This window comes from Vulpes vulpes, chromosome 5, assembly GCF_048418805.1.
Source record: "Vulpes vulpes isolate BD-2025 chromosome 5, VulVul3, whole genome shotgun sequence".
In the NCBI taxonomy this organism is placed as follows: Eukaryota; Metazoa; Chordata; class Mammalia; order Carnivora; family Canidae; genus Vulpes; species Vulpes vulpes.
This window is the reverse complement of record NC_132784.1, coordinates 29,701,138-29,728,094: the sequence shown is the minus strand read 5'-3', so window position 1 is coordinate 29,728,094 and position 26,957 is coordinate 29,701,138. Positions and strand designations below refer to the sequence as shown.

At 34.7% G+C, this 26,957-nt stretch overlaps 1 protein-coding gene across 4 annotated transcripts in view; it reads right to left on the bottom strand.

Annotated features, from left to right (window-relative positions):
- ACVR2A (activin A receptor type 2A) overlaps positions 1–26,957 on the bottom strand; it is an 82,636-nt gene that overhangs the window by 26,170 nt on the left and 29,509 nt on the right. For all 4 annotated transcript variants that reach the window (XM_026007992.2, XM_072757712.1, XM_072757711.1 and 1 more), the window contains 3 exons: positions 5,726–5,933; positions 2,208–2,317; positions 1,852–2,006 (listed from right to left, as the gene is read on the bottom strand). In XM_026007992.2, coding sequence (XP_025863777.1) covers positions 1,852–2,006; positions 2,208–2,317; positions 5,726–5,933 — 473 coding nt within the window. The remainder of the gene's footprint in view (positions 1–1,851; positions 2,007–2,207; positions 2,318–5,725; positions 5,934–26,957) is intronic.

Below are 26,957 nucleotides of genomic sequence, written 5' to 3'. Positions count from 1 at the left end.
AAAATCTTAAATCTAGTTCTCAGTTTTCAGTAATTCATGTAGTGTATGCAAAGTCACCACAGAGCAATCCAAGTGCTAAATAAATGTGTACAATAATACTAACCTGGTAACAAATAATCTAAAATCCAGAAATGGATATTCATTGGAGACTCCTGGTTCTCGGTTACTTAAAAACAATAACTGCATCTTTCCATTTTAAAAGTCTAACCCCTTAAATTAATTAGCATTTCTAAGTAAAGTGGCCTCATGTATAGGATACTGAGCCCTTTCTTAAAAAGTCCAACCGTAACTTTGTGCCAATATTATATAAATATCAATGTTATCTATAAGAATACATTTTTATTTTTAAAGTTCCGTTAAAAAACTTAAATTATTTTTCAATTCAGTTTCTAGTTTTCTTCTATTATATCACAAATCCAGGGTAAATTCAGACACTAAGTACTAAACACTCTTTCTAGAAGAAAGAAAAATAGAAATAGAAAAATAGAAATAGAAAAAGAAAAATAGAAATCAAAAAATAGTTACCACCAAAGGCAGATAAAGTGGATCCTATGGCCATCTGGAATAAGCTACATCTGTTTATTAGGCAGCGAAATTTTTATTTTAAAATACTTTCAGAGATAATTTTTAATAAATCCACAAGTTGGTTACTAAGGTTTAAAAGTTAAAATATTTCAGCTGCACAAAACAGTGTTTACCTAATTTACTGAATAAGGTATTTTACCTTTGGGTTTATTTCTCCATGTATACATCTTACAAAGATTATGTGGATCAATAACCTAATGCTAACAGATTGCTGTCAAGTACTGAGAAAGTAGTATGTTATGTAAATAAAGCTTACAGAGAAGAAGTTGTTTTGGTCATTAAATTATAGGACTTTACCATTCTTCTACCAAGTTTTAACCATTAATCCTAGTATTAGAGTAACAAAGTTAAACCACAGATCCAAAAGGCCAAGGTAATCTGATTTTAAGAGTTAAAAGAAACACAGTTAAAACTAGAGTTTGAAGATGTCGCAAACAAGTATAACTACAATTTTCACACTTCCTGAGTCTGCAGAATATTAACTACTTATATTAAAAGAACTTGTAAACCATGTACCAGTACCAACTGTCTATGTGATAGAGAAAGTGGAAAATTTCATGAATTTAATCTGATTACCCACCATATCTATAGTTTAAGGTAGATTTGGGGTCAGGGGAGGGAGCATTGAGGGCACTGAAAAAATTTTTAGTATTAAAAAAAAAGCTTTTTAGTTTTCAGTACACACTTGATATGCTGCAAATAAAAACAATAACAATAAAAACACTTGAACTACTACTAATAAATGATGAAAAGCATTGCTCATCTGCTCCTCTTCCCAGAAACATTTTTTTGTATATAGCTTCCTGATGCCTTTGTGAAACCTCCTTTTCCACACTTTCTGGATCACCTTACTAAAACTCTCTTTATGGTTAAAAGGATATTTTGGCAAGTAGTCTTGAAAAAGGCAAAAAAAATTAAGGAATGGAAGAAAGAATAGAAAGGAAAGGTTATGATATCACTTATCCATCAATTACTTCTCAAGAAACAAAGCTGGGTAAATCTCACACTTGAAAGTATTACAATGACAGTGAAACTGTCCAAAGAACAGAATACCCTTTGTTCTACTTTACCTCAGCTCCAAAGTGAGAAAAGTTTAGGACACAGCAAATTACTAAGTTTGGAAAATTAGCTATAGTTGCCATAACAATAAGCATTCAAAAAGTAACACCAAAAGAAAATGATTTATAGCAACCCAGTGGGTTTCACCACAGTAATAGTTCTGTAAAATATACAACTTAAAACAGCACAAGGTACAAGACAACTTACTTGAGTTGGAACAAGTACAGGAGGGTAGGCCATCTTATGATGCCTATACACCCAAAATGCACAAATAACAATCCCCGCAATCAACATAAGTGGCACCAAGGAATAGAGCAATATGTTGTAATAGGGTGGCTTAGGTGTAACTGGGTTCGAAGTAGCTGTGGAAAATGGAAGGAAAAAAACAATTCAGATTTGGTCTACAAAAATCCACAATAAGTATTTATTGATTTATAGCATCAAATTTTAGGAGAAAAACAAGAGTAGGAGAAGGTAGGAGTAAATTATTCCATCAACACAAAATATGTTTTGCTTTCAGTGTACTAGTTGAAGAGATCTATGTATTTTCCCTGTGAACTTACGCTGTGTGACTTCCATCTCCGGAAAATAAGAAAACCTTTCATTACACATATTGCCCTCACAGCAACAAAAATACACTTCAGGGCTGTCTTTTTTTTCTATACAATCAGTCCTATAAACAAACAGAGGAGAAATCATTAAAAAAATCAACATTAAACTGAATCTACAGTGGGTATTTTTCTAAAATTCTTCTCAGAGATAAAATAATAGAAAAGTCATTCATGGTCAACTTAAAAGATTTTTATTAATATCCAATGATCAATTCTTAAAAGCCAAAAAACATTCCAGTAATCCTTTTACTAAATCTCACTTAAAAACAAAAACCAGCTACTTTTACAGCAATGACACTAGCTTCTTGAGGCCACTGCTATGACCTTAATCTGGTTTTAAATCATCAATCTAAGGCAACTATGTTTCTTTAATTATTAGAAAAGTGTAAAAAGGAACAGAGAGCCAATGAAGAAATTTGGCTTACGAGTGCTTTCTCTTACAGGACATAGAGCTTTCCCATTGCATTAATTAAAATGCTGAACACTATAAATAAAACTATGTGTATGTGTATACACCAATACCCATATATACATATATGTTTATATATAAATATACACACACACAAAATGACCTAAGTTCCTTTCATGGCAGGACCTATCTCAACATCACAGACCCAAGCTAGGTTTGGGAATTAACAGTATCATTTTTTGGAGTAGATTTAAATTCCCTAAACACAATGAGCAAGGGTAAGATAACCAACAAGTAGAAAACAATATGTAACAAGATATAGAACCTAATAACTCAAAAACTGATATGAGGTTGACTGGGGAGCTGAGGAGATAGGGATTCAGCCACTAGAACAAACCCTAATCAGCCAATAAATAGGCATACCTGTTTGAAAACAAACAGATAACAACAACAACAAACCTTTAAATATGCTAATAAACATCAGGTAAATTTAAAGACATATTCTACAAACTGCAAACTTTTGTGATGGCTGTTAGAATAATAAGGTTGAATTTAAAATGGAAAGCTTAAGAAATTTCAGGGAGAAGCCTGTTTTAACAAAATCAAACATTAAAATTAAATCTACACCAATTCTATTTAATAGAAAGTAAAAGACAACTGAAAGCTAAATCTTAAGTTATAAAAAATATATGTTTAAAATCTTAACATTTAGAATCATGCCTCAAATTATAGGAGGGGAAAATGATTACTCAGCCAAATTAACTCAAAAAAGTACTTTTCCCTATCCAATTTCATTCTTTGTATCATTGTCTTTTCTCCATACTTGGTATTTCTTGAATCTTTTCTTTTTCCTTCTCTTAACTATCAGGTGAGACGAACAGTAGTTTTTACTACAAAAAGAACAAGGATCTCTGGTTTCAACTAATTAATAAAAGATAATTTGGAAAAAATATTTTCCCCACTTTTTTGGAGATAAAACTGACATAGCACTACATTAGTTTCCAGTATACAACATAAATGGTTTCATATTTATACATATAGTGAAATGATCACCACAATAATATAATGTCCAACATCACACATAGTTAAAAATTCTTTTTCTTGTGATGAGAACTTTCAAGATCTACTCTCTCATCAAACCACCTGGGTGGCTCAGTTAGGCATATGACTGAATTTCAGCTGAAATCTCAGGGTCATGAAATCGAACTCCTCTCTCTCTCTTTCTCTCTCTCTCTCTCTCTCTCTCACTGCCCCTCCCCAACCTCCTCTCTCTAAAAAAACAAAACAAAACAAACAAAAAAAGACAGAAGAAAAATCTACTGTCTTATCAACTTTTAAACATACAATATACACTACACATTAGGTGAGATCATATTGTATTTGCGCCTTTCTCTATACAATTAATTAATTTCACTTAGCATAACATCCTCTATGTGTGTATGTGTTTGTGTGTGTGTACACACCACATTTTATTTATCCATCAATTTACACTCAGGTTGCTTCCAATCTTGACTATTATAAATAATGTTGCAATAACCATATGGATGTATGTATCTTTTTACAAGTTAATATTTTCATTTCCTCCAGATAAATTCCCAAAAGTGGAATTGCTGGATCATAGGGTAGTTTTATTTTTTGAGGAACTATCCTATTTTCCTAGTGGCCCTACTTACCTTTCATAAAAGCAAATATCACTTGATGATCACCTCTATTAATGAGAGGCCAAGAATCAGAAATGCAGCTAAAATGTGTAATTACAGAGAAATAATCCCTGGAAAATCCACAGATTTAGAAGTATACCCTAAATACTACAATACCGTGTGTGTGTGTGTGTGTGTAAGATTTTAATTTCTCATGAAAAATTAAGATAATTCCATTTTCATGGGCTTATTCAACAATTTTGCTATTAATGACATATGGCTGGAGTGCCTGGGTGGCTCAGTCAGTTAAGCATCTGCCTTGGGCTCAGGTGGTGATTGGTCCTGGGTCCTGGGATCAAGCCCCACATCAGGCTCCCTGCTCTGAGTCTGCTTCTCCCTCTCCCGCTGCAACTCCCAACCACTCCTATGCTCGCTCATGCACACTCTGTCTCTTTCTGCAATCTCTCTCAAATAAATAAATAAAATCTTTTTAAAAAATCACATGTGGCTAATCAACCACACGTTCATGATTATCAACTGAGCCTCTTGAAAGTGGATAGGCCAACTATCTAGGGTTCCATGAGTGTATCAGTATTTTCTGGCTCCAAAATGTCTGTTTCTCTAGGACTCTGCAGCCTCTGCCAGTCATCAGTACCCACCCACAGTGGAAATCCTGGGGCCCAGGCAATTTAAATGATCGCCCATTATCTATAGGATTCCTTATAGAAAGATCACAGGCAGTCAACAACATCTCTACTGTAGCTTACTTCCAGTACAGAATAAAACAATTTAAGCAAAATCTTTTAAATAAAATGTAGCTTTCTACGAGGACTCTGTTAGTACTGATGTAATTCTGAACGTCAAGTTAAAATGTCTCTCGGGGGTAAAGAACAAAGGCCTACTTTGCAAGAAAAAAAAAGGAAAAAATGCAGGAAGATCAATTTCTTCCAGATACATAAAGAGGGAAACTAAAAGGAAATTAAATACTATGATTAAGCTTTGCTTTTTTTGAGGACAGAGGATAGATTTTCAACAGATACACTGTCGTTTAAAGCAATTTTAGAGATCCTTTTTCTTTAAAATTGACATTTAAAAAGTTTATCATTCCAATAACAGAAGGGAAAAAATGGTCGTATCTATAGTTCTCACTACTTGGTAGATTATTCAAAGTATATCAAAGATAAAACATAAAAATGCCATATTTTATTACTTTAAAACACGTATCTTGTCATTAGAGCATGTTATAACGGCCTTCATAATCCCATATTAAAAAAGAAACATTTAAGTGAAATTACATGCATTGATCTTTCCCCCTTTAAAAAGGGAGCACGTGTGTGTGTGTGTGTGTGTGTGTGTGTGTGTGTGTGTGTAGGGGGGGTGGTTATTCAACATTCTCATAAAACAATAAAATGTTTCCTTACCTGTCATAACAGTTGATATCATCCAGCCAACAACCTTGCTTCACTATTTCAATGGAACCAGAAATATTCTTCCAGGTAGCAAAACAATGTCGCCTTTTATCTTTGTCACCATAACAGGGTTCAACACCAGTTCGATTGGTTCTATCTCTCTCCCAATTAGCATTATAGAAAATACACTCCTGAGTTTCTGATCTACCAAGTATAGCACCTATAAGACAATAAAACAACAACTTAATATAACCGTATTGGCTCTTAAGAGATTGTCTCACCATATACCAACCTCAGATATTCCTAAAATGTCAGTGACTTACGGTCTCCCACTGTGTAACACTGGGTTTAGGTTTCCACATCAATCTCTGTACTCGAAGTATAATACACAGAACAACAGAAAGTGACCAAATGTATCACAAGATTTCTCTGAAAAAAAAAGTTTTATTTAAGAATGTCCTTGATGAAAAGCTGTAAAATTGTTAATTTAATTAAATCTTGACCCTGGAAAGATTTCTTTTCCAAGGTGACAACATAGGAGCTAAGCAAAAGCACTTCTGCTGCACAATGAAGCACAATGGTCGCCTCAAGAAAAAGCCTTTGCATGACTGAGCTGGTAATTAACCCAGTACTGGTTATTCAGACTTGGGTATCTGACACACAAAAGTTCTCAAAAATGAACCAACTAACCCTCCAGAAAAACAACTAACATTAAACAATGTCAATGATAAATTTGATCCTTCAAGCAAAAAAAGAAGTGTGAAAATTTTGTGTCACCACCGTTAGCCTGACACTTTCCCACTGCCTGGGTGGCTCAGCTGGTTAAACATCCAACTCTTGATTTCTAGTCAAGTCATTTTTCAGAGACATGAAATCAAGCCCTGCTTTGGGCTCTGCCCTGTACACAGAGTCTGCTTAAGATTCTCTCTCCCCACCCCATCGCTGCCCCTCCCCTACCCCTACTCAGACATGCATGCGTGAGCACGCTCTCATTAAAAAAAAAAAGAAGAATTCTCTCATGAGATCAGTGGTGATAGTGATACGTGTAACTTTTAAATACTGAATAATGAAATGTGTCAATAGTAAGTCTACATAATTCAGAAAACCATATTCTCTAATTGAATTATGTATGGTGTTATAAAAGCATTTGTAAGTTTAAAAAAAAGCCATTTGATGTTTAAGATAGTCTCACAGATTTTAATGTTACAGAGGTCAAAATATTCATTAATGGTTTCAGATTCTGCACTGTAAAATTAGCTTTTAAAAAACTATCTCTTACCATATATGGAAAAACAAGGTAGTGGAATACCCAAAATAATTCTGAAAAAGATATACAAAGGAGAATGCATACTACTGGTTTTCAAGATTCACTATAAAGCTTCAGCAATCAAGACAGTGTGGTCTTAGCGAAAAGACATATGCTTCAATGGGACGCAACAGAGGACCCAGAAATAGACCCACACATAATATTCAACTGACACAACAGCAAAGGTGCCAACACATTTTGATAGAGAAAACAGAGTCATTTCAACAACTGATGCTGGAACAATTGGACGTCTCATGCAAAAACCACAACAAGACAAACTTCAACTCGTATCTTACACCATTTATAAAAACTAACTATAATCAAATACCTAAACTAAAACCTTCCAAGTATAAAACTTGTAGAAAAAAATATGAAAAATCTTTATGACCCTAAATTATGAAAGATTTCTTAAGACATGAAGTACAAAAAAAGAACTGATAAGCTGCATTTCATTAAAATGAAAACTTCTCGGGGTGCCTGGGTGGTTCATTGGTTAAGCATGCACCTTCGGCTCAGGTTATGATCCCAGGACCCTGGGATTGAGCCCCATGTCAGCCTCCCTGCCCGGTGGGGAGTCTGCTTCTCCCTCTCCCTCTGCCCCTTCCTCTGTTTGTGTTTCTCTTTTTCTCGCAAATGAATAAATAAAATCTTTAGAAAAAAATTAACACTTCTCTTCGAAAGCTAAAGGAAAAAAAGTCACAGTCTAGGAGAAAATACCTGGCAAATTATATATCTAAAAAAAGCTGATATTCAGTATACAGAAAAACTTCTCACAAGTCATTACTTCTCATTACTCATAAAAGTCATTGTTTTTATTTTTTATTTTTTTAAGATTTTATTAAAAATTATAAATGATTACTTAATTACTTAATCATGAGAGAGAGAGAGAGAGAGAGAGAGGCAGAGACACAAGCAGAGGGAAAAGCAGGCTCCATGCAGGGAGCCTGATGTGGGACTCAATCCCGGGACTCCAGGATCAAGCCCTGCCTGGGCCAAAGGCAGTCGCTAAACCGCTGAGCCTCCCAGGGATCCCAAAAGTCATTTTTTAAAGCCACTAAATTTCTTTAAAAAATGGGCAAAAGATTCAAAATAACACACTTTGCTGAAAAGATATGAATGGAAAATACTACATGTAAAGAGTCCCAGTATCATTAATCATTACAGAAATGCAAACAAACTAATTATAATATTGATTAAGATGTCTAAAACAAAAACAATCTCAAATGCTGATAAATATGTAGAGCAATTGGGACTTTCACACATTGGTGGTTGGAATGTAAAATGGTCCACCCACTTTGTAAAGCCAGTTCGACAGCTTCTTATAGTTAAACATATATACACCTACCATACTACCCAACAATAGCATGCCTGGGCATTTACTTAAGAAATGAAAAACATATGTTCATGCAAAAACTGTACATGAATGCTTAGAATGGCTTTATTTACAATCAACCCAAAACTGGAAACAACTCCATATCCAATACTGGTAAATGGATCAACAAACATCCATACAATAAAAAGAAATGAACTAGTGATAGCTGTAGCAACACAAGTGAATTGCAAACACATTATGCTATGTATTATGTGATTCCATTTATACAATATTCTGGAAAAGGCAAAACTATGTAGACAGAAATCCAATCAGATGTTGCCAGAAGCTGGGACTGAGGGAAGAGGGCTGATTACAAAAGAGTGACAAAATATTCTACATGATGACTGGCTAGAGGTTATATAATTTATGGGTTAATCCAAACTGACAGAATTGTATTATTAAAAAAATACATTTTATTCTACGTAAATTATACTTCAATAAACCTGACTTGAGGAAAAAAAGCAAAAACTCTACCACTTGTTGCGTTTAGGTATTATATCAAAGAAAAACATCCACAATTTCTAAAAATACTCATTTTTCTAACTATAGATCTGTGTAAGGCCAGATTTCCTTCATATCAAAAGAACATACCACGGCAGACTTAATGGAGAGATACAACAATCTAGTTGTCTTCCACTAAAACAATTAAGGAGATTTGTAAAAATTTCACATTTTTTTGTTGTGGAAAATATTCTTCATAAAAATGTTCTTTGGTGAACATACAATGGATTATTGCTACTTTTAAATAAATATTTCAAAATTGTATCAATTTCTAATGTGATGATGATAGATATAACCCCTATTTAAAAAAAAAAAAAAAAAGACTCTGGTATTCTAAATTTATAGTCTTTAAAAAGTTGAGACCAAAAAGTGTGAGAACTTGCTGCTGCTGTATAATGTGCTAGTACACAGATGGAATTATAAGCTGCTAAAATCTGTAGCAATATTAGTGCAACGGACTTCTCTCAACTATGGAAGAAATAATAGCACGAGGGGATCCCTGGGTGGCGCAGCGGTTTGGCGCCTGCCTTTGGCCCAGGGCGTAATCCTGGAGACTCGGGATCGAATCCCACGTCAGGCTCCCGGTGCATGGAGCCTGCTTCTCCCTCTGCCTATGTCTCTGCCTCTCTCTCTCTCTCACTGTGTGCCTATCATAAATAAATAAAATAAAATAAAATAAAAATTTAAAAAAAATAAAAAAATAGAAAAAGAAAAAAAAAGAAATAATAGCACGAGCAGACATATTATAACCTAAGGCTGCTAACTCCATGTTCTTTGTATTCTATAAAAAAAACAAAGGTGCTTCTACTATTTATGTGTATAAAAACTATTTTCTAAGTTATTCCTTTTCAGAAACCTGTTGAAAATACCAGCAAAGTAAGTTTCCTCCTCTACTAAACCCAAAAGCAATCATTCACTGTCACATTATTATCTAAAACAAGGTATGGCAAACTTTTTCTGTAGAGGGCCAGACGGTAAATATTTTCAGTTTTGCAGACCAACTGGTCTCTGTCACAACTCCTCTCCATTCTGCGCTTACAGCACATAAGCATCCATAGGACATTATATGAATGAGCATGGTTATATTCCAATAGAACTTTATTTATAGACACTAAAAATGAAATTTGTGCAATTTTTACATGTCAAAACACACTATTCTTGTTTTCAACCATTTAAAAATACAAAAATCACTCTTAGTTTACAGCCTAATTTGGCTCACAGGCTGTGTGGTCAGCTATCTTTTAAAACAATTTCCTAATTCCAACAGTCTAGCTAACCTGCCTTTTGTTTGATTTGTTTTGTTGGGGACAAATCCTCTGTAAATTACCACTCATGTAATTAGTATTAATTACTTTTAACTTCAAAGAAGATGCCACTGAAGGATAGGACACCATAACACCATTTAAATGAAATAAAACTGATAAAAATAAAATAATGCCTAGAGCAGAAATGCCAAGTAAGTTTCATCTTTGGTGTCAATTCCAATCAGTTAATAGTAGCTGCCCGGAGTAATAAGGATTCTGAAGTAAAAGGGTCTTCGACTTAGTATCTGCCATCTCTGTTCTAGAGAAAAGATAAACAAATGACCATTTCTTCATTTTAAAAAATAATTTTTTTACTTAATTTGTAAAGGCAAACAAGATTTCAGGATGGTTTTCTAGATTTAGATTACCATTTGATTGATATTTTCCAGAGATACAAGACTGCTTATACGGAAAACTGTGACAATCTCATCACCTCCTCTTCAAGCTGATCCTGTAATCTGTCTCTATCTCATCATTTTTCCAACTCAACACTAAATACAACAACATGATAATTATAAAAATAAAGTCAATTACACATACATTTTATGTTCTTAAGCTTGCATTGTGACTTTAAAGGTGCAATTCTAAAAAAAAAAAAAAAAAGGCAAAAGTTGCTTACACGCACTAATTTTTAGCAGCAACTTCCAATTTAAAATTTTTTGAAACTTAAAGCTTCTACCCATAGGTTTATTCTATCAAAGTAATTCAAAATAGTTCATACTAAAAAAAAAAAAAGTTCATACTATTTTCAAAAGAAATAAACAGACATAAAAGGTATTCATGGTTCTTAACAAATCATATACAACAGAATCCTCTGTTTTCTCAAATTCCTGTTTGAGTCCATTTGTAGCCCTGGGAATAACTGAAAACTCTATGACAGGAGGGGTATATACCCAAGAAAGTGTGTGTGTGTGTGTGTGTGCGCGTGCACGTGTGCACACTTGCTTTCTTTGTCTTACTGACAAAGACCCACTGGTGATCTAATGTTCCTCCCTAGTTAAGTACCACTGGCTTAACAGATTGTGACATGAATTTAGAATTTCATTCACAAACTGTGGCCTTGAGTAAATTACCAAAACTTTCATTACCCTGTTGCCACAACTGATTCAATTTCCATAATAACTTCGTAATTATTATGGATAATTCCATCATTTCGTAATTCACATTCAGCCTAGTTATAGTAAATCAATGAGCCTAATCACAGAATCCAGTATCAGAGTTAATTTAGATAATAATTCTATTTCCAAAGTACTACTTTATGCTTTAATGACTGTACCATTTTTTCCTACCATTAAAAAAAAAAAAAGGCAACACACTGGATCTGAAATTTGGTAGAACATTTAACTATAAAATAGCCAGCAAAAGTCATATTTAAATCTAAAATACCCCTCCTATGATGAAAAAGCAGGTTTCACCTAAAGTAACTGTTTGAGGATAATTGGGGTTTTATTTTTTAAAAGCAGTAAATATTAACATAATGCCCCAACACTAATTTTACATAATCTCTTCCAGAAACAGAAAAGACAGGCCTACTTCACAACTGATTTTATGAGGCCACCTCATAATTACAAAAACAAAGAGCACAAAAAGCAAAATATAGACCCGTATCTCTTATTTAGATGTTAAAGTCCTCAGAAAAATTTATACAAACCGAATGCAACAGCATGTTTAGAAAGATTTTTAAAAACCCACACCAGGGCAGCCCTGGTGGCGCAGCGGTTTAGCGCCGCCTGCAGCCCAGGGCATGATCCTGGAGACCCTGGATTGAGTCGCATGTCAGGCTCTCTGCCTGGAGCCTGCTTCTCCCTCTGCCTGTGTCTCTGCCTCTCTCTCTCTCTCTCTCTCTGTCTCTCTGAATAAAGTTTTTTAAAAAAATAAAATAAAAACCCACACCAAGTAGGATTTATTTCAAGTTCATAAGGCTGGTTAAATATTCAAAAATGAATCAGTGCAATCTGCCAAATCAAGAAGCTAAAAAATAAAAATAATATAGTCTATCCAGTACACCAGGAAGAGAGGCTTCCTCAAAAGTTCAAGAGAGAACTTCCTCAAACTCACAAAGAGCACCTACAAAACACTGGCTGCTAACATCATATTTAATGGCAAAAGACTGAATGCATCTTCCTAAGAAAAAAATGAGGCAATGACATCTACTCCCACTACTCTTAACACTGTACTGGAAATTCTAGCTACTGCAATAAGGCAAGAAAAAGGAATTAAAGGCATACCAATTGGAAAAAATATATATGACTATTCCTATCTGCAGATGACATGACTGTCTCTGGAGAGAATCCCAAGGAATCTTCAAACAAAATGTTAGAATGAGTTCAATTAAGGCCACAGGATATAAGATCAATACACAAAAACTGCATTCCTATAAACTAACAAGGAACAAGTAGAAATAAAATTTAAAATATAATACCCGTGGGGCACCTGGGTGGCTCACAGTTAAGCATCTAGCTCTTGATTTGGGCTCAGGCCATGATCTTAAGATTCTGAGATCAAGTACTGCATCAGGCTCCCAGTTGGTGCTGAGTCGGCTTGAGATTCTCTTCCTTTTCTTCTTCTTCCCCCTCTGACCCTCCCCGCACTTGCATGCATCTGTGCATGCTCCCAAGTATGTGCTTTCTCAAATAAGTAAATACATAAATGAATATAATATTTTTTAAAAGGTAGTACCAATTACAATTGCTCCTATGATTATAAAATACCTAAGATAAAATCAGACAAAAGGTACAAAATCTGCATGATAAAAATTATAAAATATTAATGAAAGAAAAAAAAAAGAAGACTTGAACATTTGGAGAGATATACCATGATAATGTATAGATTTAATCCAATTCATATTAAAATTTAATCAAACGTCTTTATAGACATAAATGAACTTATTCTAAACATTTTTGAAAAAGAATAAAGTAGGAGAATTCATGCTTACTGATCTTAAGCCTTACCATAAAGCTGCAGTAAATATGACCATGTGGTAATAGAGGAGGGACAGACACAAATATCAATAAACACAAAAAAACCAGAAAGAGATCTATACAAATATGACTAATTTTGGAAAAATGAACAAAAGCAACTCTATGGAGAAGAAAAAGTCTTTTCGATAAATAGCGCTAGAGCAATGGCACATGGTTCAAGCAAATATTTCTTAAATGCCCTCCCCTCTGCTATCTATCATCGTTTTAATAGTTCCTGAAAGCCCAAGTCTTGCAAAAAAAAACCTCCTAGGCTAAATCTCACATGTGACAATTTTCAGGTTTTCTCAAGGTAGATAGATGCAATAATCCTAGAATTTCTAATCAGAAGTCCTCCTGCCCTCAAAATGTACACACTTGCAATGCAACATAAAATGTATTCTTTTACATTTATTGACTGTTTTTGATCAATTGCCTACACACATTCTTTTACATGTCTGAATGTCAGTGGGTCTAAAACTATCCTTCCAAATATAAATCGTACTTAATGAATGATAACATGTAAAAAAGCAATGTAACAACTAAATAACAAAACAAAACACCAACTACTGCTGCTTCTCAGCTTCAAACAGCTGGAATTAAAATATCTTTAGCAATTAAGAATTGCATTAATTTGTTTTCTGATTAAGATGACGTTTTTCAGAGGTCTGTGACCTGCATCACCCTATCACGATGTTCCTATATATGTAACCAACATTAAACAGAAAGGAAAGTTGTTTGGCTATCTTACAAATATGAGGCTCTCTTCTGAGAAAGTTTTCCAATGATGTCTGAAACTATCAATAAGTCATTGAGAATACAATATTAACAGGCATGCAATTGAATGTCTTCCCTAAACCTGTTCCTCCTACAGACAATTTAGTCCTTTAGGAAGGGTTAATGAAGTTTCAAAAATAATAAATAAAACTTGATAAGCACTTCTTGTTTCTCTCTCACATGGCACTGCTTCCTGCCACTCTAGGGATAGAATATGCATCCAAAGAGAATCAATAGCAGCAGGCAGATAAAACGGAATGATGCTTTTAATCCAAAACATTTTATAGTATAAATTTTAAAAAATAAAATAGTATCAAAAGCATTAAACAAAAGAATGATTTTACATAAGTAATGGAAATTCTAGTATAAGTACACTCCTTCATAGTGTATTATAAGAAACCCTAAAATAAGTAAATGTATACAGCATTTTATTAGTTCAACAGTTATTATTTAATAGTTTCTCACTATGCTAGGTAATCATCCAACTACCCAGAAACTTGCAACTTGAATGAATAACATACAATCCTCAATTTGAAGGATTTCCCGATTTCCCCATAAGGTATTTTTAAAATTTTGACCAACTTAAAATATACAAACCTTTGTATATTCATATGAAGTAGTCCAGTGTATACTTATTTTAATGAATTTAGTTTTATGAATATTTTAAAATCATAAAACACAAAAATTTTACAAAACAATTCTGTTCAAGTTTCACATGCAATTCTCAACAAGTGTCACTACTTTCTTTTTGAGTCATCGAAAAGTATCAAAACATGAATCAGTTTCACTTACATTTAAGTTGCTTCAAAGTTATATAGAATACTATCCCTGGAAATGTTTTTCCAAGCCAATAATATCCATTCACATAATACTAAGAGTAATTTTTCACTGTTCCATAGGTATATTTTGTGCTCTTCATAAAGTAACTACTGACAGTATTGCTTTAAAAAGTGAGCTTTTCAAGTTTTTTTTTACAGCCTTTGTAAATTGTTTACAATAAATGATAGTAAACTAGTACCACCACCACCCCCAAGAATAATTTATTCACTTAAACTCTTTATCCCCTTCTACCTATTCCCTTAGGAAACTGACATAAACATTCAATCTGGCACTGACTGGCATCATTTCAAGTTTGTCTGCCTTTTCCAAACATTACATTTTCATTCAAAATAGAATTTAAAGAGCCTCAAAATATGGAAAACTTTGTAAGGATTCAAATATAAAATTACTCTTTTCCTGAGGAATAATCTTTCAGAGAAAACTATGCTTATATTGAGCATTTACAGATTAAAAAAAATTGACCATATGCTTATACCATAAATTAACACACCAAGATAAGGGCTACAGATAAATGCTGCAGAAATTAGAGTTGTAAACCTAGACCTCTATTAGACTATGAGCTTCTAGAATAAGCCCTGTTACCACCTTTGAATTACCAGAGCCCAGCACAGTATAGGAATTTAACAGATATACACAAAACCAATCAATTCACACAGAAAAGAAAAAAAGAAAGGCTCTATGAGGAAGTGGAACTAAAGCAAACTATTAAGGAGAGACAAAACTATGGCAAACAGAGGCAGGGAAGATAATGACCACATCAACAGGAATGTGAATAATCAGAGTATTTGACAAGACTGCTCTTATTAGACATGCGCATTCCATGTCATTTGATGTTGAATATAATCAAGGCAGGTTTGCAATACATCAGAGCTTAAGAACTGAAATGATATTTTAAAGATTAATCTGAATACAATGAGTATTAAAGTGTGTTAGAATAGAAAGAAACAAAAACAAAAAAAAAACAACAAACAAACAAAAAAGAATAGAAAGAAACTCAGTAAAAGCCACACTAAACACTAATAAAAACCAAGGTTCTATACTATCACATACTTACCAGACAACCACAAGTATCAAAAGGATTGGCAAATTAGAAAACAGAGATCAAGTTTTTGGTTTCTACAGTCCCTTATTTGGTCCCTCTTAGTGTAATAAAATAAGGGATAAAAGTGATTTGGTTTATAAAAGTCTTTGGGGTTTAGATGGTTGGCGGTTTCTAAATGTTTATCTCGTATCATCTGACAAACAAAGCTGGCTTCCACACTATCTACCCTTTGTTTCTCTTTGTTGCTAACTCTCCTCCTGATATTTATTCCTACTGTCGTGAAAGATACATATTTTCAGGGATAAGTAAGATATCTTCAAAGATGAGGCCCAACAGCAAAGTGTTTTTGTCTACAGCCACAAAATGTGTGGGATATCTATAAATGCCCAGGATGCAAGACTAAAATAGTTCTATCCAGTTTTCTGGCACTCATTTGAAATATGAATTACATCAAAACAAATACAAGTAGATACAAGTATTACCTGCACTGTGTAAAACAGATTTCTGATATTAGATGTTCATCTTGCGAGGGCAGGGGAGATCGCAGTGACTGCGGCTAGAGACCAGTACTCCCACCAGAATTAATGGGCTATTTCGGAAATTATATAAAAGCCAAAACTCAGCATAAATTTAGAATAGTAAAATATAAAAGGTAAATTCTCAAAATGAGAACACAACTCCTAAAACAGATTAAGGAAGCACACATACAGAATAGTTCCTACTAAAAACAACCTACACATCTGAATTACACTGAGAACACACTATGAAAATTAAATTTTAGTGCTCTATTTACTTGGGAGGTGTGGCCTTCTTTTTAGTAAATCATCAAACTCTGTCTGATGCAAAAAGACTAAAAATGGGTAATTTCAGCTGCTATACAAGTAATGTGAAATATCACCTGAGAGCCGGTAGTATCAAGGGTGAGAAACTGAAAAAAAAAAAAAAAACAAAAAAAAAACCACCTTATTACAAAAGTTTTCATCAAAGTAATACCTGGCATTTTAAAACCAGCAAATGAAGAAAATTAGCAATACTTATTAGTGTAGCTTTAACTAGCAATACAATTCTTTTTTTTTTTTTTTTTTTTTTTTTTTTTTTAGCAATACAATTCTATTAAAGGAAAAGAATGCTGACTAGAAACAAACTTTGACACTGAATAACAATGGATATAGAATCAACCTAACTAACCTTATTTTAAAAATCACCAATAGGGATCCCTGGGTGGCGCAGCGGTTTGGCGCCTGCCTTTGGCCCAGGGTGCGATCCTGGAGATCCGGGATCGAATCCCGCATCGGGCTCCCGGTGCATGGAGCCTGCTTCTCCCTCTGCCTGTGTCTCTGCCTCTCTCTCTATCTCTCTGTAGCTATCATAAATAAATAAAAATTTAAAAAAAAAAAAAATCACCAATAGCTTTTTTTCATATTTATAACCAAGATTCCTAGTATTAGAAAAGAACATAATCTAAAATTCTTATTTACTACTATTGTGTGTTATGTAATCTGTCCCTTTTCAAGAAACTCATTTAAATAATGTTTCTGTACAACTATAAACACATCATAGGTCGTCCAGTATCCTTTCTTTTCTACAGTAATACACACCACTGAAGACAAGTCACTTTCCCTATTTGGTTGCCTTGGGTTGTTTTTAAGTATTAGGAAGAAAAATAAATCCATAATGTGCCAAAAGCCTTCTGATAAGTTAGAAATATGAGGAAGGAGAATACATTTTCAATTTTTTTTTCTTAAAGATTTTATTTATTCATGAGAGACAGAGAGAGAGAGAAGGAGAGAGAGAGAGAGAGAGGCAGAGACAGACACAGGCAGAGGGAGAAGCAGGCTCCATGCAGGGAGCCCGATGTGGGATTCGATCCAGGGTCTCCAGGATCACACCCTGGACCGAAGGCGGGCACCAAATCGCTGAGCCACCCAGATGTCCCGAGAATACATTTTCAAATAAAATTTCTGGATGGTAATGAAAACATTTTAGGCCCTATCAATCTTTTTTTTTAATTTATTTAATTTTTTTTTTAACTTAAGCACCTCCTTACTACCAATCATTTCTAAAGGAAAACACAAACACTTTCTGGCATTCTTCCCAGAATTTTTTTTCCCTTACCTGTTTATATACTCTGTACTTAGTACTTACTATTAGTCTGACAAAATATTACAAGATTCTGTCCATCTAGCTCAAGTAATATAAACTAGAAACACAACTACTATGGAATAAACTAAAAATCTAAATGTTGTATGTTATGACACCAGATACAAAATGTGTACGGGTGTGTAATAAGGAGAGTAAAACTACTTGTAAGTCAACATTTAACCACCACTGGTTACTTAAGGACTCCTAACATTAATTCCTAACATTAATTCCTGACAAATTACTAAGATAACCACCAAAAATGTATTACAACATTGTTAACTCATAAGTGACTAATTTTTCCCATATAGGTAGTTCAAAGATAAATATATATTTATTTTGTAAGGACGAAGAGATTTTTAATATTATTTTTTAAAATTTTAATTCCAGTAGATTTTTAGTTTCAGGTGTACCATGTAATGGTTCAACAATTTCAAACATCACCTAGTGCTCATCACAAACTTACTCTTTAATCCCCATCATCTATTTCCCTCATGGCCCCATCCACCTCCCCTCCAGTAACCATCAGTTTGTTGTCTATAATTAATGAAGACCAAGGGGCACCTGGGTGGCTCCTGTCAGTTAAGCATCCTACTCTTGATTTTCAGCTCAGGTTGTGATCTCCGGGTTGTCAGACTGAGCACGGGGTAGGGCTCCATGCTGAACATGGAGCCAGCCTAAGGTTCATTCTCTCTCTCTCTCTCTCTCCCCCTCTCTCTCCCCCCCTCCCCCCTGCCTCTGCTACTCCTCCTGCTTACATGTGCGTGCACTCTCTCTAAATAAAATCTTTTAAAAAAAGACCCAGATTTGAAGAAAAATACTAATTTCTCAAAGCTTTTCCTTAAGAAGTCTCTACATAAATAAAGTTTTAGAGCCCCAAATAGATAACCAAGTTTGTAATGGTAGAAGTTCCTTTTATAAAAGAAGCAAGCAGCCCTCTTTAAATATATACCTAACAATTTCTCATTTTTTGTTCACTTAATTATACCAAAAGCTGTGCTTCTTTATTAACAAAACTTTTTTTTTTTAAAGATTTCATTTATTTATTCATGAGAGACAGAGGGGGGGGGGGGGGGGGCAGAGGGAGAAGCAGGCTCCAGGCAGGGAGCCTGAGCCCTGATGTGGGACTCGATCCTCGGACCCTGAGGTCACGCCCTGGGCTGAAGGCAGATGCTAAACCCTGCTCCGGCCACTGCTATTAACAAAACTTTTAAAGGACCTCATTTCTTAAATACTTCTCTAAAACACAGAAGATAATCTAAAAAGGGATAGTTCAATAAAAGACACTGCCTGCACTTGATTACTAAACTGCTAACTAACTAAAGCCACCCATTATAATGTTTTCTCCTAAAAGAAAAATACTTCACATTAGTATATTTGGTTAGTTGCCCAGAATAAAGCATTGATTTTATCATCCACTACCAAAGAACTTCACTTTCCTAAATACATGAAGTATATATAGAATAACAGTAACCAAGAAAAGAGCAAATCACAAAACTCCAAATTTCTGATTCAACTGGCCAGCACTTGGGACTACATTTACGATTACTTTTCTAGGACAATCCAAGAAAGCCTGGCAAACTTCCAAATCTCAACCTTCTAATTAAAAAAGGAGGAGGGATAGTGGTTATAAGAAAAGTCCTGCTTTCTTCTAATTTTAAACAATGTAAGTAGGTTTCTTATTATGGGGGGGGGGGGGGGGGGTAACGACAAAAAAGAATAGGAGCCCAAAGTTTTCCCCTTACAAATGAGAAAAATCTACCCTTCTACCCTTCTGTCCCTGGCAGGACAACTTAACATCTAGTTTGGTGACATGCTACATGAAATCTTAAAGGATATTATTTATGTCTTTCACAGAGATAGAGCATCAACTACATCCAACAAATATAGAGTGCTAGTATACTATGTGCCAGGCACTTTGATCCTTTACTAAGTAGAAATAGTGAGAAATAAAGTATTTCGAAATTTGAGATCTTTAACCTCAACCTAGGAAGAAGGGAAAAAAATGAGAGGCTGAATTTTCAGAACAAGACACTAAGGTAGAAACAAATACCTCTAAATACTTCTGAACTTCAATTAAAGCTTTTTTTTTTTTTTAAGTTTTTATTTATTTATTCATGAGAGACACAGAAAGAGAGGCAGAGACACAGGCAGAGGGAGAAACAGGCTCCCTGTAGGAAGCCTGATGTGGGACTTGATCCTGGGACCCCAGGATCATGACCTGAGCCAAAGGCAAACACTTAACCACTGAGCCCCCCAAGCGTCCCTAAAGCTTATTTTAATTTCTCCAGGAAGGTAGGTGGGAAGGCAGAATAGGTTAATAATCAGAAGATCACAAAGACTAGGGAATTTCAAGTATGTTTCTTTATCAACATTTTATTTAAAGGAAAAATTATGTTACTGCATTTAAAAATGTAGACTTTGTCTTGGAACTGAATTTACAAGATAAAATGAGAAGTAAAGAAATACAGGGGCTCAAGTAGGTTAAGCCTCCAACTCTTGATTTCACCTCAGGGTCCTAGATGCAGCCCTGTGTTGGGCTCCCTGACTAATAGGGAGTCTGCTTCTCTCCCTTTCCCTTTGCTCTCTCCAAAATAAATAAATCTTTAAAAAAAAAAAAAAGGAAATACAAAAATCAAGTGAGATATCCTGACTTGCATACAAAAGTGCTCACCACTAATTACTGCTTGATATTACAAAGCAGCCACATCAACTCCTTATTGCTAGGTAGTAAGGACACTTTTTAAAAAGTAAATAAGCCCTTTACAAATGCATTCAAAGTAACTGTAAAGAAACCATCCATTCGTTTAATACCCCTAACAAATAAAACAATAAAATAATGTCACCCAGCTTGTCAAAAGAATATTTACAGGTAACTAAAACTTGAAAAGAACAAAACCAGGCCAGAGACTTAAATTAAAAGCAACAGAATTAGAGAAAATCTAAGCTAGTTTTGTTTAGTTTTTTTTTTTTTAAGATTTTATTTATTTATTCATGAGAGACACAGAGAGGCAGAGACACACACAGGCAGAAGGAGAAGTAGGCTCCCTACGGGAAGCCCAAAGCAGGACTCGATCCCAGGACCCAGGGATCATGACCTGAGCCAAAAGCAAGTACTCAACCACTGAGCCATTCAGGTGCCCTAAGCTAGTTTTTGAAAGAGATGTCAGTAGAATAAGAAGGCTATTACTTCAAGTTACCAACATCTCTTTCTAGGCTAGAGCAATGGCTTTCCAAGTTGATTTCTCAGCTTCCACTTATATCTCATCCAGTAAAGTCTTCATCCAAAAGTCAGAGCCTTTATTAAAGCAAACAAAATCAAGTCACTCCCCCAACCCAATGCCATTCAATGGTCTCCCACTGCTCTGGGCCTTAAAATAAAACTTGAACAAATCTTCTGAGGCTTCCACACTCTGGCCCCTCTTCAGCCTCAATTCACACCACACAAAGAACAAATTCAGACCTTGATACATTCTTTCTACCACTCCCTCCCTATTTCAGGTCCCTTTTAATGTTTGAGATAATGGAGTGGAGTAAAACATTAAAAAAAAAAATGCTTGAAAAAGTTGAAGAGAAGTTACCAGATCATGGCAAAATATCAACTCTAATTTGGAAGTAGTTCTCAAACCATTGAGAACACAGTTTGATTACATTTAATACGTTTTAAAAATATATACATTTACCATCAAATTTTACATTCCCAAGAAACTACTGATCCCTAAGCTCTCAAAAACTTAATGTTATTTTCTATGATATTTCTATAAAAAGAAAGCTTTATTTGCTAATTTGTAAGAGACAAAGCCCTTAAATCTAATAACTTTTCTCTAAAAATCCCTAGTCACAATAATCCAAAACATGCACCTTCCTCCTAAACCCAGAGAAAGCTGAGCAAAAATTTCAGATAAACATTCCAAATCAAGTATCTGAATTTAGTTACTGGCCTCTTGCTTATTATTAGTAAAAATATAAAAGTTACACTTATGAAAGTTACATTTGCCCCCTTTCAAGATAAATACATCTATCTAATACCTTTCAATAATTATCAAAATCATTTTAAGATATTGGTTTGTCTGATGCTATTAAAGAGTAGCAGGAATAATAAAATTAGATTAACACATTTTTACTTAATATTACGAAATACATTTAACCTAAATCTTTTACTTTTACAATTTTAAAACATTCCTTCCAAATGAAGATTGTCTTTACCTTCTAAACCGAAAGGAAAAATTTTCTTCAACCCTTTAATAGTCTTGCCATAGTAATATTCATAGTAATATTGCCAAAGTATAATTTTATTCTATGCTAATTACCACAAAATAATTATTTTAATACTATCTCAATAGAGTTTTCCCTCTACAACTAATGCAATAAAATATATATACTATAGGCATCGATTTTTACTGTAAGCATTCATATTTCTCTGTATAACCAGTCAGTAGTTAAGAAACAGGGATTTCGAGGAATTTAAAAAAAAAAAAAAGACACGATAAATGTAACACAGTTTTAATCAAGGACCAAAGTTATAGCAAAACAGTCTACAATGAGCCTCCTTCAGAAAGCTTTCACACAAACATCTGTAAAGCCTATTACTTACATTTAGTACACAAATTTTATCAGCCTCGCTAATATAATGTCCATTTGAAAGGTCATGTTTACACTGAAAACTAGGCATGGTTACTTCAACAATAATCAGTAACTGGTTTTGCTATGTGAATGATTAATTTACTTTCTAATATGCCACCACCTATATCTCATTAATGAAACCAGAAAAATATTGTTTACTTAAGCTAATAGTAAAAAGAACTTTTTATGTTTAGGAGTATGACAACCTTGGAAAAGTAAAACTGAAGATCGGTCAATAAACTATTTACTTTCTTTTTTTTTTTTTTTTTTTTTTTTAATTTATGATAGTCACAGAGAGAAAGAGAGGCAGAGACATAGGCAGAGGGAGAAGCAGGCTCCATGCACCGGGAGCCCGATGTGGGATTCGATCCTGTGTCTCCAGGATCGCGCCCTGGCCAAAGGCAGGCGCCAAACCGCTGCGCCACCCAGGGATCCCACTATTTACTTTTTAAATCCAAAAGTGGAAGGGTTGGCACCTCGATATATCTGTGTTCTAATAACTTAAGATCTTGAAACGAATTATGTTAGCCCACCTTGAATGGCATTTTACAATTTCTCCAACATTCTCCCTCCTAGAACTGTTTATCCCCTTTGTCACGTGAAGGAACAAAGATCTACAGAACCCTAACAATTATTGAGGCTGTCTGCACAGTCCTCTATTTGTGAAACACTTAAACACCAGGACAAAATCCTTAACAACGAGCCACTGAAAGATACCCATAAAATAAGATTCAAAGACGTTCAAATATAGCGCACTTTTCTCTCAAGTTCAAAGCTACTTCCCCAATGCCAGAAACTAAGGCCACAGCTGGCCAGTGTTTAGGTTCAGATCAACCCTCGGAATAGAAGTCTGGGATCAAGATGTGTGGCAGAAAGCAAAGGAATTCACAGACACAGAAACGTTAATAATAATGCCACTACTGTTACCCCTTTTCATGCTCAGTGATGTATTTGTGCACTGAAGAGACTGCGAAGGGATAGGAGCAACCGGACAGAAGAAAAGGATGGAGACAAAAAGCAGTTGAAAGGACATGGAGAACAACTGCACCCAGCAGACTTGTTCTCAGGGAAGCAGCTGGCCGGCCGCTGACTCAGGGGTCAACAATTCTAATCCCCAGCCTTCCACTAAGTCTGAAGACCAACTCCTGGTGGAATTCACACACCCTCCTCCCGGTTAGCACTTATCCCACCTGCCCCAATTTTCAGTGAAGAACAATTTTGCTTTTAAAAAACAAATTAAGAATGGGAACAACTGCAATGAAAGTCTGAACCCAACAGGAACTTCTATATCTTTAGGTATTAAAAGCCTCAGAAGTCTAATGAAGAGAATGCCAGTGATAGGCTGATGAGAATTATGTCCTAGGTGCCACACAATCCAAGATCTGCCTTTAATAATAGCATTTTCAAATATAAATATGCATTTACGGCATAGTCCTAACATTTGAGGAGACATCTGGGGGGTGAATACCTAAGAACAACAGCAGCAGCACTGGTGTAAAGGAAAGAAAATTTCAAATTTTAGTGTGTTGCTTTGGTACTCAGAAATTTTAATTTTTTTATAAACTATTTCACTCTTTTTATAACCATTCATTCAGTAAAAAGAGAAACCAGTAAGAGGAGAAGAGAGACAAAAAAAAAACACAACACATTATATGAAAAACCTATATAACAGTGAGTAAGCATACTGTTTAAATGAAAAATCGTGTGGTGGGGGGGCAACTAAAAACAGGATTGTTCATAGGAGTGAAGGTATTTAGCCCCTTCAGGAGGTGAACACAAGTGTTGATGGAAGATGCCTGGGGGAGCAACCAGAACTGGACACACAATAAGCTTAGTAATTTTTCTTAATAGAAGTACCAGACACTGCCTGTCTATCCTATTTTCTGCCTATTTAGTTTGCCACATAATCTTAACAGTTTTCACTAATGGACTATTACATTTTTGGATCCCTGAAACTAACTTAAAAAGGAAGGCTGAGAAGTATAGACTCTTCTTAGAGCCAGTCATGTTCTATGGTTTTCTTTTTTAAAAACTGCTTTCTGAGATACTAATATCTTCTGTGCTTTAACCTGCAGGTGATGGGTTTGTCCCCTGATTTGACATCTCTGTATTATTTTGAGTCTCTAGGGAAAACACAAATACACACACACACACACACACACACAGTCTGATGTGCAACATTTTTAAGTTCACTTTCTTTTTTTTTCAAGATTTTTATTTATTTATTAGAGGCACACACAGAGAGAGACAGAGAGAGAGAGAGGAAGAGATACAGGCAGAGGGAGAAGCAGGCTCCATGCAGGGAGCCCAACATGGGACTCGATCCAGGGTCTCCAGGATCATGCCCTGGGCTGAAGACGGGGCTAAACCGCTGAACCACTGGGGCCCTTAAGTTCATTTTCAAGCTGGAAATATAATATTCTTAATGTATATCTGCAGCTGGTGCCTAAAATTTATGCTTCTGGAGGCAACCAGAAACTCAGACTAGTGTTTCTAAAGTGTGGGTCCTGTATCAAAATGTAGATTTTTGGACCCCAATCATGACCCACTAAATCAAATTAAGTGTGTTGTCTATTACACTGCATTTTTATATATTATGTGCTGGGACAAGATATAAAAATAAGAGTTTTTAAAGCATGAAACACTGTATCTAACACAGAATAGATAATCAGTAATAGTCTACTCTCCCTGGAAATGGAGAAAATGGAGAATTATGTTTTATTATCCCCAGAAGGTACCATAGTGGTAGGGGTGGCTTTTTGTTCTAGGTTGATATTTTTTGTTTGTTGATGGTAAAGAGTATTAAAGGTAGACTTCAAATAATCCCTAAACAAGATTTCTATTTAAACAACAGTCACAGGAATTATTTTTAAAAATTACTCTTAGTAATTATTATTCCTAATATTAATATTCCTAACATCAAACACTTTAAGCCCCAAATTTGAAAACTGAAATGGACATTTTCTTCCCTTCAAATTACATACTCACTTGGCTTGAATATCTGTAATCCTGTTTAGCCTCTATGCAACTTACAGAAGCAAAAAAGTTAAATGGAAATGGGGAGATTTAAAAAACTCAATATTTGTGCATAAGAAATCTGGTATCAAATACTTAATAACACCTGTGATCCACCCAGACTCACCTAGTGCAGAAATCATTATAGATTTACAGCTAAGAGCCACTGCCTATTATACATATATAAATTATATGTATTAGGTATTACAATGTATGCATATGTACTATGTATTATGTTACAACTTATAGAGATCTAGCATTTAATTATCTTTTTACTCAAATGGATTTTTACAAAAATATCTTGCTTGATCCTCAACAATCCTACCAACTCATATTGTATACTTATAATACAATCAGAAGATTCAAAACAGATCTTAGAATCATCTAGTGCCTCATTTCCAGTGCTTCTCAAACTGGATGTGGTATGGATCAGTTATACCTGACTGCTACATAAAACTTCCTTAGCACTACCCTCAGAGCCTGACTCAATGGGTCTAAGGAGGAGCTCAAGAATCTGCATTTTTATCCAAGTACTCAAGGTAATTCTAATGCTGAGAGGACATCAAACCACAGTTTGAGAATCATAAAACAGTTCAATCCCAACTGAGTCTCAGAGATGAAGTGATTAGGTCATTATGTGGTAGAGTTGGGACTCAGTCCCAGACTTCTGTTCTCATTTTTACTATGCACACCATTCACAAAACAAGACTTGGAAAGTCTTTCTTCACTTAGTAAGAATTCTGTGTAAAGAAATTTTCATCAACTATTAATCAAGAGGTTTCACCAAGCTGGACTCTGAAAGCTACTTTAAGGAGTCATAGTTTATAAGATATAGTGTGAACATGGATTCCAAAAACATTATGGTAACTCTTCTTCCAACTCTTCTTCCTCCAAATTAAAAGAAATAACAGGAAGATCATACCAGTCAAGATCACTACATGCATACTCATTTAATCCATATAGGTCAATGAAGTAGATTCTATTTCTGCCCATTCTATGGATAAAGGAACTGAGACGTGGGTGGTTGTAATTTGCCAACGAATATAAAATTCAGTGGTCAGGCCAGAAGTGACTAAAGTTAAAAGTATGAGCTCTTAACATCACTTATATACTGTGACCAATATCCCTATCACTAGGTCCTCTAAATTCATCGCCTAAGCAATAAATTTTGATCTGGTATTTTGCATAATCTTTCACTCGCTCTTAAGTCACCAAGAACTTTGTCCAGTTCTTATTTCATGAAAATCAATCATTTACCTCAAATCCTTCCTCTACTATATTAGTGTAAATCATCCCCCCATGCCTCACTGCTACCCACATTATTTCTCTGCAATCAATTTTATCTGCTGATCTCAATGGTTTTTCTCT